Here is a 12938-nt window from a genome sequence, read left to right as displayed (position 1 = left end):
CTTGAGCAGAGTGACTGTTCATCACTCCGTCAGCTGCGTGTTGAGACATGTTTCCAGAGGAGCGATGTATAATGAAGAAGGGAGGAGGTTTTACCGGTGCATGACTGAAAAGTGAAGATGATTAACATTACAGTCTTCAGCAACCATCAATCATGTCATGTTTTACTTTGTCACAAAATACTATGACATGAGACAGGCTGTAACAGCGAGCCAGCATGTGTTGTTGTAAAGTAACAGGGTTGGACTATTTGTGACCGTTTAAAATGCAGCTGGCAAATCTTTCCTCATCGCTGTCAGTTTAGACTGTTTTGATGGAAAAACGCTTCTTTTCTGCTCTTCTTCCCTCCAACCTTTCCAGAAATAATGTCACTATCATTCATAGACCGTATATGAAAGACGGACGAAGTGCGTGGCGGTAAAAAGTGAAGCCTATGCGGAAGTGCATAAAACTGCAGTTCCCCCTTCATCCACTAGGGGCTCCAAAACAGAGCAAATCCTCATAGACTCCCATGTTAAAAAGACCAACTTCACAGCAGAAATAAACATGTTTACAGCAGAAATAAACATGTTTAGAGCCTGGTTCAAAAATCCATTTTCTGTTTATAGGTCAGGTTTACTTGGGGGGACTGAATTTTTTTCTGACTTGCCCGTTTAAAAGTAATTTAATCTCATTCAATTCGGCATATTTAGGGGCGTGTCCTTTTGATTGACAGGTACCCAATCTCCCGCTTCAAGTAAGAAGAACGCAGAACAACCGCGGTTTTTAGCCGGTTAACAACGTGACTTAGCTTTAGCCCGCTTACCTCCGTTAGCTGGTTAGCTCCTGTTATCTCCGGGTTAGCTCGGTTAGCTCTTAGCTACAGAAAGCTCGGAGTTCGCTTGATGTCTATCATCCACCATGACGCTCACAGCCCCCCTGTCAGCTCCACCTCTTTGCCCATATTTGTATTTTCCGGGCTAGACAACGCGCATGACGCTGCCAAGATGGTGATGGTAGGAACCGCCCACCGAGCTTCAGTTCAGCTCTTCAGAAACCTACGGGTAACGTCACGGAGGCTCCGCCCATCTTTCTATGTACAGTCTATGCTATCAATATAGTGAACAGAAGCAACAAGTAGAGGCTTTCCACTCACATATATGGACCAGGATAGGCCCCAGTTACCCAGCGACGCTGAACTGGACTAAGTGGTATAGAATAAGTATAAAAGCATGAATGTTTTCAACAAAAAATATCTGTATGTAAAAATGACTATTCCACAGTGAGCACTACAGTGAAAAAAGCTCAAGAACCACTGCATAAGAAGAGCATTCAGACAACAACAGGGGCGGTGGCAGTAAAATGGATCCAAAGGAGGGTGTTGAGGGGTTCTTGAAACGGCACTAGCAAGCCTGAAATATGAAAGAAAACAGTGAAAATCTGCTTGATGTGGTTTCTGACCAGTTTGGAAAATGCTCAATATAATCAGGGGGAATAAAAACAACTTTGTGAGCAGCGTTTCACATTGCAAAGATTAAAATATCAAGTTTTACCAGCAAACAAACTCCTGATATGTACAAATGTGACATAATTAAAGCATCCTTGTTGCTAGGGAACGCTCTCTTGTGCTGACTTTTATCTTCATCACTTCTCCTCTGAAGTGATCATACTTACTCTTTGCTTCTGTCGCAACCATCCGGAGTAAGCTCCACGATAACAGGAAGCTCTCCTCCTCCAAATCTCCAGAAGCGTTTGAGTTCAGCCTTACATCTCTCCTACTTCCTCACCAGCACCTGATCCTCTTACGCAGCGGAGGATTCCCACTCGGGACATGACGACAAGATGTCGTCCAATCTGGGGATTTCCTCAGACTAAGCAGCTGCTACTTTTTACTCTGATAACTACAACTGTCAGAATATTTGTTTAAGGCTTAGGCAGCAGTTTAAAAAGCACATGCTGCCTTTTCTATCAGTCAGTCGATGCTAAGGAGAGACTGTGGTGGTGAAGCGCTGCTCCACCAAGCATCGCTGTGGGGGTGTAGTCTGAGAAAGATGTGTGGCTCCTCTGAAGCATTTTAAACCAACCAAGTGCAGCTTTTTAATGTTTTATATGAACCCAGGCCTTCATTTACTAATGTCAACCGACAAAAATGTGGAGTTTGTGCAGCTGGACACAAATATTATTAAAATAATTACGTAAAAACAGGTAAACTAATTATAATTACCACTATAGGTCTGTTAACACCACGAGTCATTCTGTTACAAACACAACAGGTAAATTTTTGCTTGAAGAATACTGAAGTCTCACCGTCTTCGTTCAGGAAGAGCTTGTTAAATCGGAGGCCGCTGGGCTCCTTCCCAATGAAACTGTGCACATATTCTGTGCTGTGGTCGTTAACGGCGACGGCGTACTTCAGGGGCTTCACACAGGACTGCAGGCAGAAGGGGACCTTGGTGTCTCCCACTGTGTGTCTACAACAGAAACAGATAAAACCTAATCTGAGCAAGCGAAGCAGCTGCAGTTCAAATGATTACAACAGAAACAAAACAGCAAAACCTTCAGAGCAACGAACTGTTTTAAAGAGTTTATCGTGGCTTATCTATATCGCCATGTGAGTTAAGAAAGAAAACTAAGTCATGGAGAATTACAGACTAATAAAGAAACAGTGTTATCTTTATGACTTCCTGCCAACAAACACACATTTTACAGCAACCTATCAGAGAGCAGGCTGAAGGAAACACCTTCTGGTGACGTTACACAACATTTCCATTAATCATCTCTCTGCACCAGTTTGTTTCTTCTGGGAAACCAGCGTCTCACACATGAAACACATCACCTGTTTATGATAACCAGCAATCTATAAGATAAAACTATAAAATCTGTTTTAGTCCCGCTGCACGTGATGACGTACCTTTCCAAAAAAATGTTTCACAAAATCATCTCCAAAATAAAAGAATATGTAAAACGACGTACAGAAAAGCAGAATATACGTTGCTTGGCCAAAAATAAAGGTTCATCTTTAGCTTTAGTTACAGCAACACTCGCTGTGGGTTAGTTCCTTTCCAGGTGGTCACTTACCTTTTGGCCAGGCAGTGGTCTAGGCTGGGTGATATGACAATATATATCGTTTGGATGATAGAAAATGTCCATCGTTTCATATGAGGCTCTATCGTTTACGTCACGATAAGCTGCTTTACTGCAGTATTTTATATCCAGATGCTCTTTACAGCACGCTGAAATATCTAAACAAACATGGAGGAAGACGGCAGCAGATGTGTTTCAGAGCAGGATAATTCACTAAAAGATGAGCAGCCATACAAAACTGATGAGCTTCTTCCTAAAAGAGGGAAATTTAAAAGCTCATAATAAACTCCAGATGCAAATGGCTGTATGAAACGTCATACGGCCATAGTTCCCCCAGATGGAAGGAGATCACTGCTGCCGTTGCCTAGCAACATCTGACACATAACTGATGACTGACACAACATTACACAGTTTTATCTGGTTATGTATATCGTTATGGGGATATGAAATGATCTGTATCGGGATGTGAGATGTTCGGGGTGTGAGATGTTCGGGATGTGAGGTTTTGGTTATATCGCCCAGGTCTATGCAGCACACAAAGTCTTTATGAAAAGGAAAAAGTTTTACATGGGTGTGTTTTAAAAATAAATAAACATTAGTGAGAAAAAAAATCTGAAAGAAGGAAAACAAAATCAAAATAAACACAATTATTATTAAATATCTGATTATTATTTTTAATAATAATGACAAAAATAAAAAAATTTCTCTTTTTTTTTTTTACCCCTGCTTTCTATATCCATTTAGTTGTATTTGTTTATTGATTTTAACCCTATTTCAGTGTTTAACAGGTGTCTCTTCCTGCTCAAAGGGGACTTAAATGCAGCGTTCTGGCTTTTCTGGTTTACCACCACTACACTGGTTATTGTTGTTTTTCAGCACGCAGAGAAAAAACACACTGACTGATCAACAACATTAAAAGCAGAAGAGCATCTAAACTCTGCTCTTCCACCCTGATCTCACCTCTGTCCATCGACAGTGCACAGAGAGACGGCCCACAGGTCAGGGCTGAATTTGGCAAGCTGAGGAATGTAGTCTGCAACCTGAAAGAGAGATAAGACAGAGAGTTTCAGCGCTGCAGCGGCTTGTTTTACACCGCTGACGTCCGCATCGGCTCAGGCTTCAATGGAAAGCCACACGACACCAACAAGGAACAATAACATGAGGGAAAGATCACAGCTTCATCTGCAGACTGGAAGGAATAATCCACCATCAGACACTCAACGTTTGTTTAACCTAACATCCATTCAGAAACTCCATCTGTTCACGCATGTTCCTGGAATATAATAATAATGTATGTAAAGTTTCCTGGATTATTTTTTTCATGTGAATTTAGATCGAATCACAATTTTATTCCCTATAACTCATCCAACCACGGACAGGGATAAAATGGAAACAGCTGACATGCTCATGGCGTGAATGTGTGTGTGTAGTAGGGCTGTGACGATATGCTTTTGTCCTGATTCGATTCTGATTTTTTTTGGGTGCCGATTCGATTTAAATTGTGATTCTCTCAATTCTTCTATATTGTTGATTTTTGTAAATTAAAAACAAAACAAAAAATATATATAAAACTTTTTTTCTTCGTCATTTTTCTAGATTTCAATCAGGAAAAAACAATGCAGTCGCCGGACCATCATTTTGCTGCTATAATGCCCAAGAAAACAAGCAAAAAGATCAATAAAAACAATAGAAATGACATTTTTTACAAAGAATGACTCTTATTAATTGAAAAAAATCTATTTTTACACACACACAAAAAAAAATTTAAATTGTGAAGCAAAAAAATCATTATTAATGGTGGGACTGAACATGGAGTGAAATGTTTGTTCCGTCAGAAGAAAACAAAAAGCCTCCAGAGTCATCGGAGGAATTTCTAAAATCTTTTCTACAAACAATTTCCAAAACGTGCGTTTGAAGAGATAAACATGCAAACTGATGAAGACGTTGCTGTTTAACTGCTCTTATTCTGACTTCACAAATCTGACGGGTGCCCTAGAGGGACAAACAACTACGCAGAAACATGAAAGCGTCTGAAATAAAACCCTCTTGAAGCGCTCATCATGCACGATCTCCACTGACTGAGCATAGTGGACATTATCAGGGAATCGCTGCCTCTGCTTGTCTGTAAACATTTGAACGTTTTTGCAGCAGAAAGACTGAACTGACAGGACAGGGAGAAAATCGCAGGTTTCTCTGCAGCTGGGACACCACAACGATACTTCTGACATGTCTGAGGGTGGACTTCTCCTTCACGCGTCTGCATCAGAGGCCGATGATCATGAAACTGCATGTAGTAAATAAATAAGCACGATGCCCCGGGGAAAACAAAAACATCCTGGATCTAAGGACACACCTGTCCTCCAGAGAGTTTTTTGGCTTTCTCATAAAGCTCGTCAATATGGGAGGTGAAGGACTGGAAGTCGGGAATGACGAACTTCTTGCGGAAGGCCTGAGTGAGCAGGACAATGTTGCTCTGGACACACCTGATGGATAAACCACAAACAGCATGCTGAAATACAGCGAACACATGCAACCAGGGAAAAGTTTGTCAACCAAGTTAGCAACTCTGAAGTGTGACAAACTTCAATGGAAGGAAATGAAGAAACATCGTCATCAAAACCGTGATCAGCTGCTTGTGTGATCAATGGTAGTTTCAGCCTGCAGAATAAGAATGAAGACAGCCTCACATGTGACAATCAAGCTGTCAGAGGCTGACGTTCTTAGTTTTGTTTTGTTGTTAGAGAAAAGATTTTACAGAAAAAGGTTTGGAAATGAGAGTTTGGTGGATCATGTCTTTGTGAGAATGCTTCTTGGTGATAAATCTTTTAGTTGGAAAGCCTGTTTATGTCACATGACCACCAGCACACCTGTGTCTTATCTTGATTCCCAGAAGCTGCTGTGTGGAGACGGGGCGTCGTCCTACACATCGCCAGACAAGTTTGCACATTGCTGAATCTGTTTGACCAAGGCTTGTAGCAAGCTTATCCCTCCTCACAAAGTCTTCAGTCTACCTGCTGGCCTGGTTTGCCTGGACCTGTTTCACTTGTCTGACCTGGATTACCTGGAAAAGCTAAATAAGAAATCCCATTCTGGTTCTTCCTCCCTGCCTGGGCGTGACAAGAGATGTTCCTTTTAAATTGAGACACATTTGCAAGGAAAATGCACCTGTGTGACGAGCAGCAGAGTCTGAGGGGTAAAAACTTTGCCAAAGAGCAGGTTCTGCTGTCGACGCTGGTTCTGAGCTTCAGGTATTCCAGATGCTGGCGTTCAGGTGTCTGATTGACAGCATGGACTCTGTTACAGCAGTCGGAGTCTTGTTGCAGAGAGACACATCCCAGATAGCAGACACTTTTGGGCCAAATCTAGGCTACTTTTGGCACTAGTGGCCGGTTACAGCTGTGTTGTGTGATGCAGAGGTCAGCTGAAAGCTGTATGGAAAGTATTTTGTGGGCCAAATATGAGGAAGAGCCCAGATAGATTCAGGAAATTAGCCTGTAGGTCACGTGAGGGACTCATGTGACTGAGTTTTGGTTGTGAGATGTGTGTAATAATTTGGCCAAACATATTCTTCTAACTAAGATGGAAACAATTCTGTAAGAGCGGCAATCCCACATCTCTGTTATCCAAGACGACACCGCTGGGCCCCACAGAGAACACCTCCAGAGGACGATGACCTGCCTGCAATCCTGACCACAGCGACCAACACAACTAAACTGGTTGCCATCCAACAGCAGTGTGTGAGCAAACTGGTGACCAGCAGGAGTGGGGGGGTACCAGGCTGTTGGGGCTGTGTGTGTTCCTTCCACATAATAAAGAGGCCCACGTTTGTTTAATGAAGACATTGTTTCTTCAGAGTTCGATCATTTAATCTGACAAATTGTTATTTTGGCATCTTCTCCACAGTTTGAGTGTCCGACCAAACTGGGCGCTGTACCAGTGTCCATGCTGCTAATTATGGAAGAAAGACACTCATTTCCTTATTTTCTGCTTCATTCATAAATCAAAAAGCAAACTACAAAAAAATGTCCAACTAGTTCAGATACCAGCATGTTTTTGTTTCTTCCAGACTGGTAGAATAACACACACTACCAAAGGTGAAGCTTTAGTCTTAAAAATAGGTTTTTTTTTAATTAAAATTCTACATATTTTAAATGTAATTTGTAAAAAAGAGGGCTCTAATAAGAAAAAAAGATCAAATCTAAATAATTTAAATGCACTATCCAGAACTAATAGTTGTAATTTAGTTGTCTCCATAAACGCACCACAATAAAAAAATATCTATAATCACATATTTATTGATGCAACTCCCTCTGCAACAACAAACAGAAGAATCTAATCAAAACATTTTCACATTTATTTAATTTCCTAATCTAAGCCTGCCAGTTTGTATCTGCTTATTAAAAAGAAAATCTTTTTTTCTGAGGCTGGAATGAGCTCTGCTCCTTTGCAAATGTGATTAAAATCAGCAGTTTGATGCGACATCTAAACAGGACACGACAAGCCTTACTTCTTAAAGAGGTGTCTGTCCAGCGTCACGCCATCTGAAGTCTTCTTCAGGGTCTCTTTGAGGGTGTCCATGCACTCCTTCAGGCGGGGATCTCCGGTGCGAAGCCCGGTAGCTTTAAGTGCCTGCATGTGTTGTAGAGAACGGATTGGTAAATGTAAGAGCTGACTGGTAAAAGCCAGCTTCAGCGACTAAACTACCTGGCAGAAGTGAATGTGAAGGACTCACTGTGAGAAATTTGTGAGCAGGAATTTTCTCTTGACCCTCTGCGACTGTGTAGAAGAGCAAATCCTCCAAACTGGGGAGAATTCCTGCATTTCTTCTCCTGGGTTAGAAAGTAAGAAGACAGTATTAGTGTAAGAGTCAGAAAATATGTAACCAGTAAGAAGTAGCTCTGTAGATCTCTGTATCTGTCGATAAAAGAACCTACAGCCCACAGACCTGTTGCTGCACTGCCCTTTGGCACTTTCCACAGGAAAGCCTTTTCCCACCTGTCATGCCAGAGTAAACACAAAGCTTATCTCTGGTTGTTGATACAGTCTTATCACATTAGGGAGGGATTTCATTGGCACAAGGCAGGAATGGGGAATCCAAGTGTAGAAGCTACCCACAGAGGTGTGAGTGATTAAATGGCAGCAAAGGTTTAATAACGCGAGTGGGACAACATTAGTTCATGTTTCTTGTTGGCGAGAGTCTGGATAGAATCTGGCTGGTGAGACTAGAGTCTGGCTGGTGAGACTAGAGTCTGGCTGGTGAGACTAGAGTCTGGCTGGAGTCTGGCTGGTGAGACTAGAGTCTGGCTGGTGAGACTAGAGTCTGGCTGGTGAGACTAGAGTCTGGCTGGAGTCTGGCTGGTGAGACTAGAGTCTGGCTGGAGTCTGGCTGGTGAGACTAGAGTCTGGCTGGTGAGACTAGAGTCTGGCTGGAGTCTGGCTGGTGAGACTAGAGTCTGGCTGGAGTCTGGCTGGTGAGACTAGAGTCTGGCTGGTGAGACTAGAGTCTGGCTGGAGTCTGGCTGGTGAGACTAGAGTCTGGCTGGTGAGACTAGAGTCTGGCTGGAGTCTGGCTGGTGAGACTAGAGTCTGGCTGGAGTCTGGCTGGTGAGACTAGAGTCTGGCTGGAGTCTGGCTGGTGAGACTAGAGTCTGGCTGGTGAGACTAGAGTCTGGCTGGTGAGACTGGAGTCTGGCTGGTGAGACTGGAGTCTGGCTGGTGAGACTAGAGTCTGGCTGGAGTCTGGCTGGTGAGACTAGAGTCTGGCTGGTGAGACTAGAGTCTGGCTGGAGTCTGGCTGGTGAGACTAGAGTCTGGCTGGTGAGACTAGAGTCTGGCTGGTGAGACTAGAGTCTGGCTGGTGAGACTAGAGTCTGGCTGGTGAGACTAGAGTCTGGCTGATGAGACTAGAGTCTGGCTGATGAGACTAGAGTCTGGCTGGTGAGACTAGAGTCTGGCTGGTGAGGCTAGAGTCTGGCTCGAGTCTGGCTGGTGAGACTAGAGTCTGGCTGGTGAGACTAGAGTCTGGCTGATGAGACTAGAGTCTGGCTGGTGAGACTAGAGTCTGGCTGGTGAGACTAGAGTCTGGCTGATGAGACTAGAGTCTGGCTGGTGAGACTAGAGTCTGGCTGATGAGACTAGAGTCTGGCTGGTGAGACTAGAGTCTGGCTGGTGAGACTAGAGTCTGGCTGGTGAGACTAGAGTCTGGCTGGTGAGACTAGAGTCTGGCTGGTGAGGCTAGAGTCTGGCTGATGAGACTAGAGTCTGGCTGATGAGACTAGAGTCTGGCTGGTGAGACTAGAGTCTGGCTGGTGAGACTAGAGTCTGGCTGGTGAGACTAGAGTCTGGCTGATGAGACTAGAGTCTGGCTGGTGAGACTAGAGTCTGGCTGGTGAGACTAGAGTCTGGCTGGTGAGACTAGAGTCTGGCTGGTGAGACTAGAGTCTGGCTGGTGAGACTAGAGTCTGGCTGATGAGACTAGAGTCTGGCTGATGAGACTAGAGTCTGGCTGGTGAGACTAGAGTCTGGCTGGTGAGACTAGAGTCTGGCTGATGAGACTAGAGTCTGGCTGGTGAGACTAGAGTCTGGCTGGTGAGACTAGAGTCTGGCTGGTGAGGCTAGAGTCTGGCTGATGAGACTAGAGTCTGGCTGATGAGACTAGAGTCTGGCTGGTGAGACTAGAGTCTGGCTGGTGAGACTAGAGTCTGGCTGGTGAGGCTAGAGTCTGGCTGGTGAGGCTAGAGTCTGGCTGGTGAGGCTAGAGTCTGGCTGGAGTCTGGCTGGTGAGACTAGAGTCTGGCTGGAGTCTGGCGGGAGTCTGGCTGGAGTCTGGCTGGAGTCTGGCGGGAGTCTGGCTGGTCTCATCAGTGTCAACATCTAGGTCAAAGGTTAATGGTGATAAAACTGAACGGTTGATGAGAATTACAGATAATGCATTCTGATTTTGTTTTTTGTTTTTTTACTTTTATCTTACACAGTTTCAGTTTTGTAGGGCTTGGGGTTGTCAGTATGCACTTCTGCAGAAAGCTGCACTGGTGAAGGCTCAACAACAGCACAAAGCAGCCTTGACACCAGCCGTGTCCAAAGTCGTCCTCAAGGGCTACTGCTCTGCAGGTTTTCAATGCTCCTTGCTGCTGCAACCCTAAACGGGATTTTTGGGTCAACAGGCTTGAACAGAACTGGACAACAAGCTGTTGAGGAGACTATTTCATTTGAATCAACAGGGTTGGAGTAGAGAAGCATCTAAAACCTGCAGGACTGTGGCCATCAGTGACCAGAACTGGTCACCTCTGCCCTACACAAACCTAAAGAGGAAATACTAGATCTCTTTACTGATTGTAGATAATTATGCAGACATAGTAGATATAAACACTTTCAGTATCTGAAGCAAGGTAACCAAACAAAGACATGAAACCGCTAGCTCTGTACTGGGGACGGCTCTGGAGTCACCAGTGCCTATTGTGAAATAGTGTTGCACAAGCTTCAGCCAGAGGCTTCTTTAGTGATTTACAATAGCAATGACAGTGAGAATACTCCAAGTACAGAAACTAAACATCACATCTGTAATAATCAACTAATGTCCTTTGCTGTCTGATTAATGATGTTATGTCTTTATTGTTTTATTTCACAACCCAACAGTCCAAATCTGGGTGACATAGATCACAGCTTCCTCTGGAGTCGCTTTAGTAGGGACCAAAATTCCAGAAATTCTCCTGTCTGCAGACCCGTCCTGCCTTCGGTGGCGTCTGGATTAATAAAGCCAACATCGTGGTCTGTTCACACGCTGGTCATGACACAGCACAGCAGATTCATGATAAAACACTGTTCAAACTGGGGGTTTCAACGCATCGTTTGCAAACTTGTTACCAACATTTCACAAATCCTCCAAATAATAATCTCTTCACAGCTTTCCGTGGACTTCTGACATCACACTTGAGATTTTAAGCCTCGGTGACAGTCGACACGTCAGCAACAAGATTCCAGTTTTCTGCCTTTATCTGCTCACATTTTCTGTCCCCACAGAGCAAACACTCCACAAGCAGCCTGGGTATCCACAAAATAAACACGCTGAAGCATCCAAAGATGCACTGAAATCAAGTCTGTCAGGCTTAATGACAACAGAGCCTTACTGCGCTGACATCTGTCACAACACAAGCCATTTCAAGCAGAAGGCACAGTCACATTTCCACGTAGGGTATAAAAGCGTCTTGATGAAGTATGAAAGGATCGGTGGAAACTGAGCTACGCCTCCTGAACAATGATCCAAGGCGGTGAAAAGCCAGTTAACCACCAACACAGGCTCTTTGACGGAGGGCAGGTCTGTTTGCTTTGTTCCGAATATTTATTAAGACAAACATGCAAAGAAATGGCAGATAAACACTACAGTTTTTACTCATAAAAAAAAGCTGAATTTGGCATTTTCATCAGTATGTCACAATGAAATGTGAGGACTGTGTTTAGCTTCAGGGTTCCAGACCAACTTTCTGCATTGGCTGCAGTGAAAACGCAGACAGGGACATTAAAATCCAGCACTGGACCTGGAATGTTAGCCACACCGGTGCGACCATGAAAACAAACAAAAGTTAGTTGTATTTGACCATTTTGTTGTGTGTACGAGCCCTGTACAAGCTTCTTGAACGGTCAGCACAAACAGTACTACATATAGTGGCTGAAGAACTTTGTGTCTCTTGGTAATCTAAGTTAAGCTGAACCAGTCCTGCCAAACAGCTCATTCCTGTTGTCAGGAGGCTATAAATCATAAATTTACTGTGTGTGAGGAGCAGAAGTCGTTTCGTTGTAAGACTTTTTTAACAAGCAAGCAAGCAAGCAAACAAACAAATAAATAAATAAATAGTGTCATTGTGGAGGGCGGCTCACCAGCCAGTAAAGTGTGACCTGAACTCCCTGATTGAAAAAGTTGCAACCAAAGAAAAAAGGTCACGCACACTAATAGTCATTGTAAATCAGCTTATAGTGTCTGAAGATTAATTTCCATTAAATTTTGCATTATTTTCTGTACAGATGATGGGACAGTCTGACCACAGCCTTCTCCAACACACCCCTAAGATTCCCAACGAGGTTCAGGTCTGGACTCTGTGGTGGCAAAAGCCCTTTTTCTCCAGCTGATCTCAATGGTTAGGGATTTTCTTGTGGATACAGCTGTTCAGTCCCATGAGTTCCCTTCACACTCTGCACATAGAAATGTTCTAATATTCACTGTTAAACACAGACCAGAGTGGAAGCGATCTGACTTGCTGTTTTTAATAACGCATTTGAAACTTCTTAACTCAATTTCAGATGTTTCCTCTGCATGATGCCAACCATTTAAACCATCATAAACAGACTTTTTATATATATATATATATATATATATATATATATATATATATATATATATATTGTTGTTAATGGGTTATTTACAAATAAAGTGACCTTAAACTTTAATAGAGCTGCAAACAGACCAGGAGGACATAGTTCCTCCAACAACTTGTTTCTCTCCGTTTGCACATTAAGGAATAATCGTAAACAGATGGTTCAGTCCATTTAACTGGCTGCTAGCTGTTCATCGGTGTATGCAGAACACTCTCAGAGTTTCCTGGATACAGGATGAAGAACAGGATTTAAAGCTGTGGGGGGTTGGTTACTTTGTACCAGGACTAATTTTGCTAAACAATGATTTTATTTAGTTTAACACATCACTCATTGTTTTTTTATGTATCACAGCAGCTGTTTGATTTGCTTTTTGACATTTTAATCTCACCTGGCTCCACCTGCTACAGCTGGAATGATCTAATAAATTCCAACAAAACTGTCTCAGCCAAGGAGACCGCAATCTAACATTACTTTTCTATTTTCCAGAGCCAGCGAAAGCTTGATAATT

At 43.2% G+C, this 12938-nt stretch overlaps 1 protein-coding gene across 3 annotated transcripts in view; it reads right to left on the bottom strand.

Annotated features, from left to right (window-relative positions):
• glsb (glutaminase b) overlaps nt 1-12938 on the bottom strand; it is a 44680-nt gene that overhangs the window by 29240 nt on the left and 2502 nt on the right. For all 3 annotated transcript variants that reach the window (XM_079254241.1, XM_079254242.1, XM_079254243.1), the window contains exons 2-6: nt 7794-7890; nt 7569-7690; nt 5415-5544; nt 4022-4101; nt 2285-2448 (exon numbers count right to left, since the gene is read on the bottom strand). In XM_079254241.1, the coding sequence (XP_079110367.1) occupies nt 2285-2448; nt 4022-4101; nt 5415-5544; nt 7569-7690; nt 7794-7890 (593 nt within the window). The remainder of the gene's footprint in view (nt 1-2284; nt 2449-4021; nt 4102-5414; nt 5545-7568; nt 7691-7793; nt 7891-12938) is intronic.

This window comes from Telmatherina bonti (assembly GCF_933228915.1).
Source record: "Telmatherina bonti genome assembly, chromosome: 15".
NCBI lineage: Eukaryota > Metazoa > Chordata > Actinopteri > Atheriniformes > Telmatherinidae > Telmatherina > Telmatherina bonti.
The sequence above is the reverse complement of the archived record's forward strand: the minus strand, read 5'-3'. Positions and strand labels throughout refer to the sequence as shown.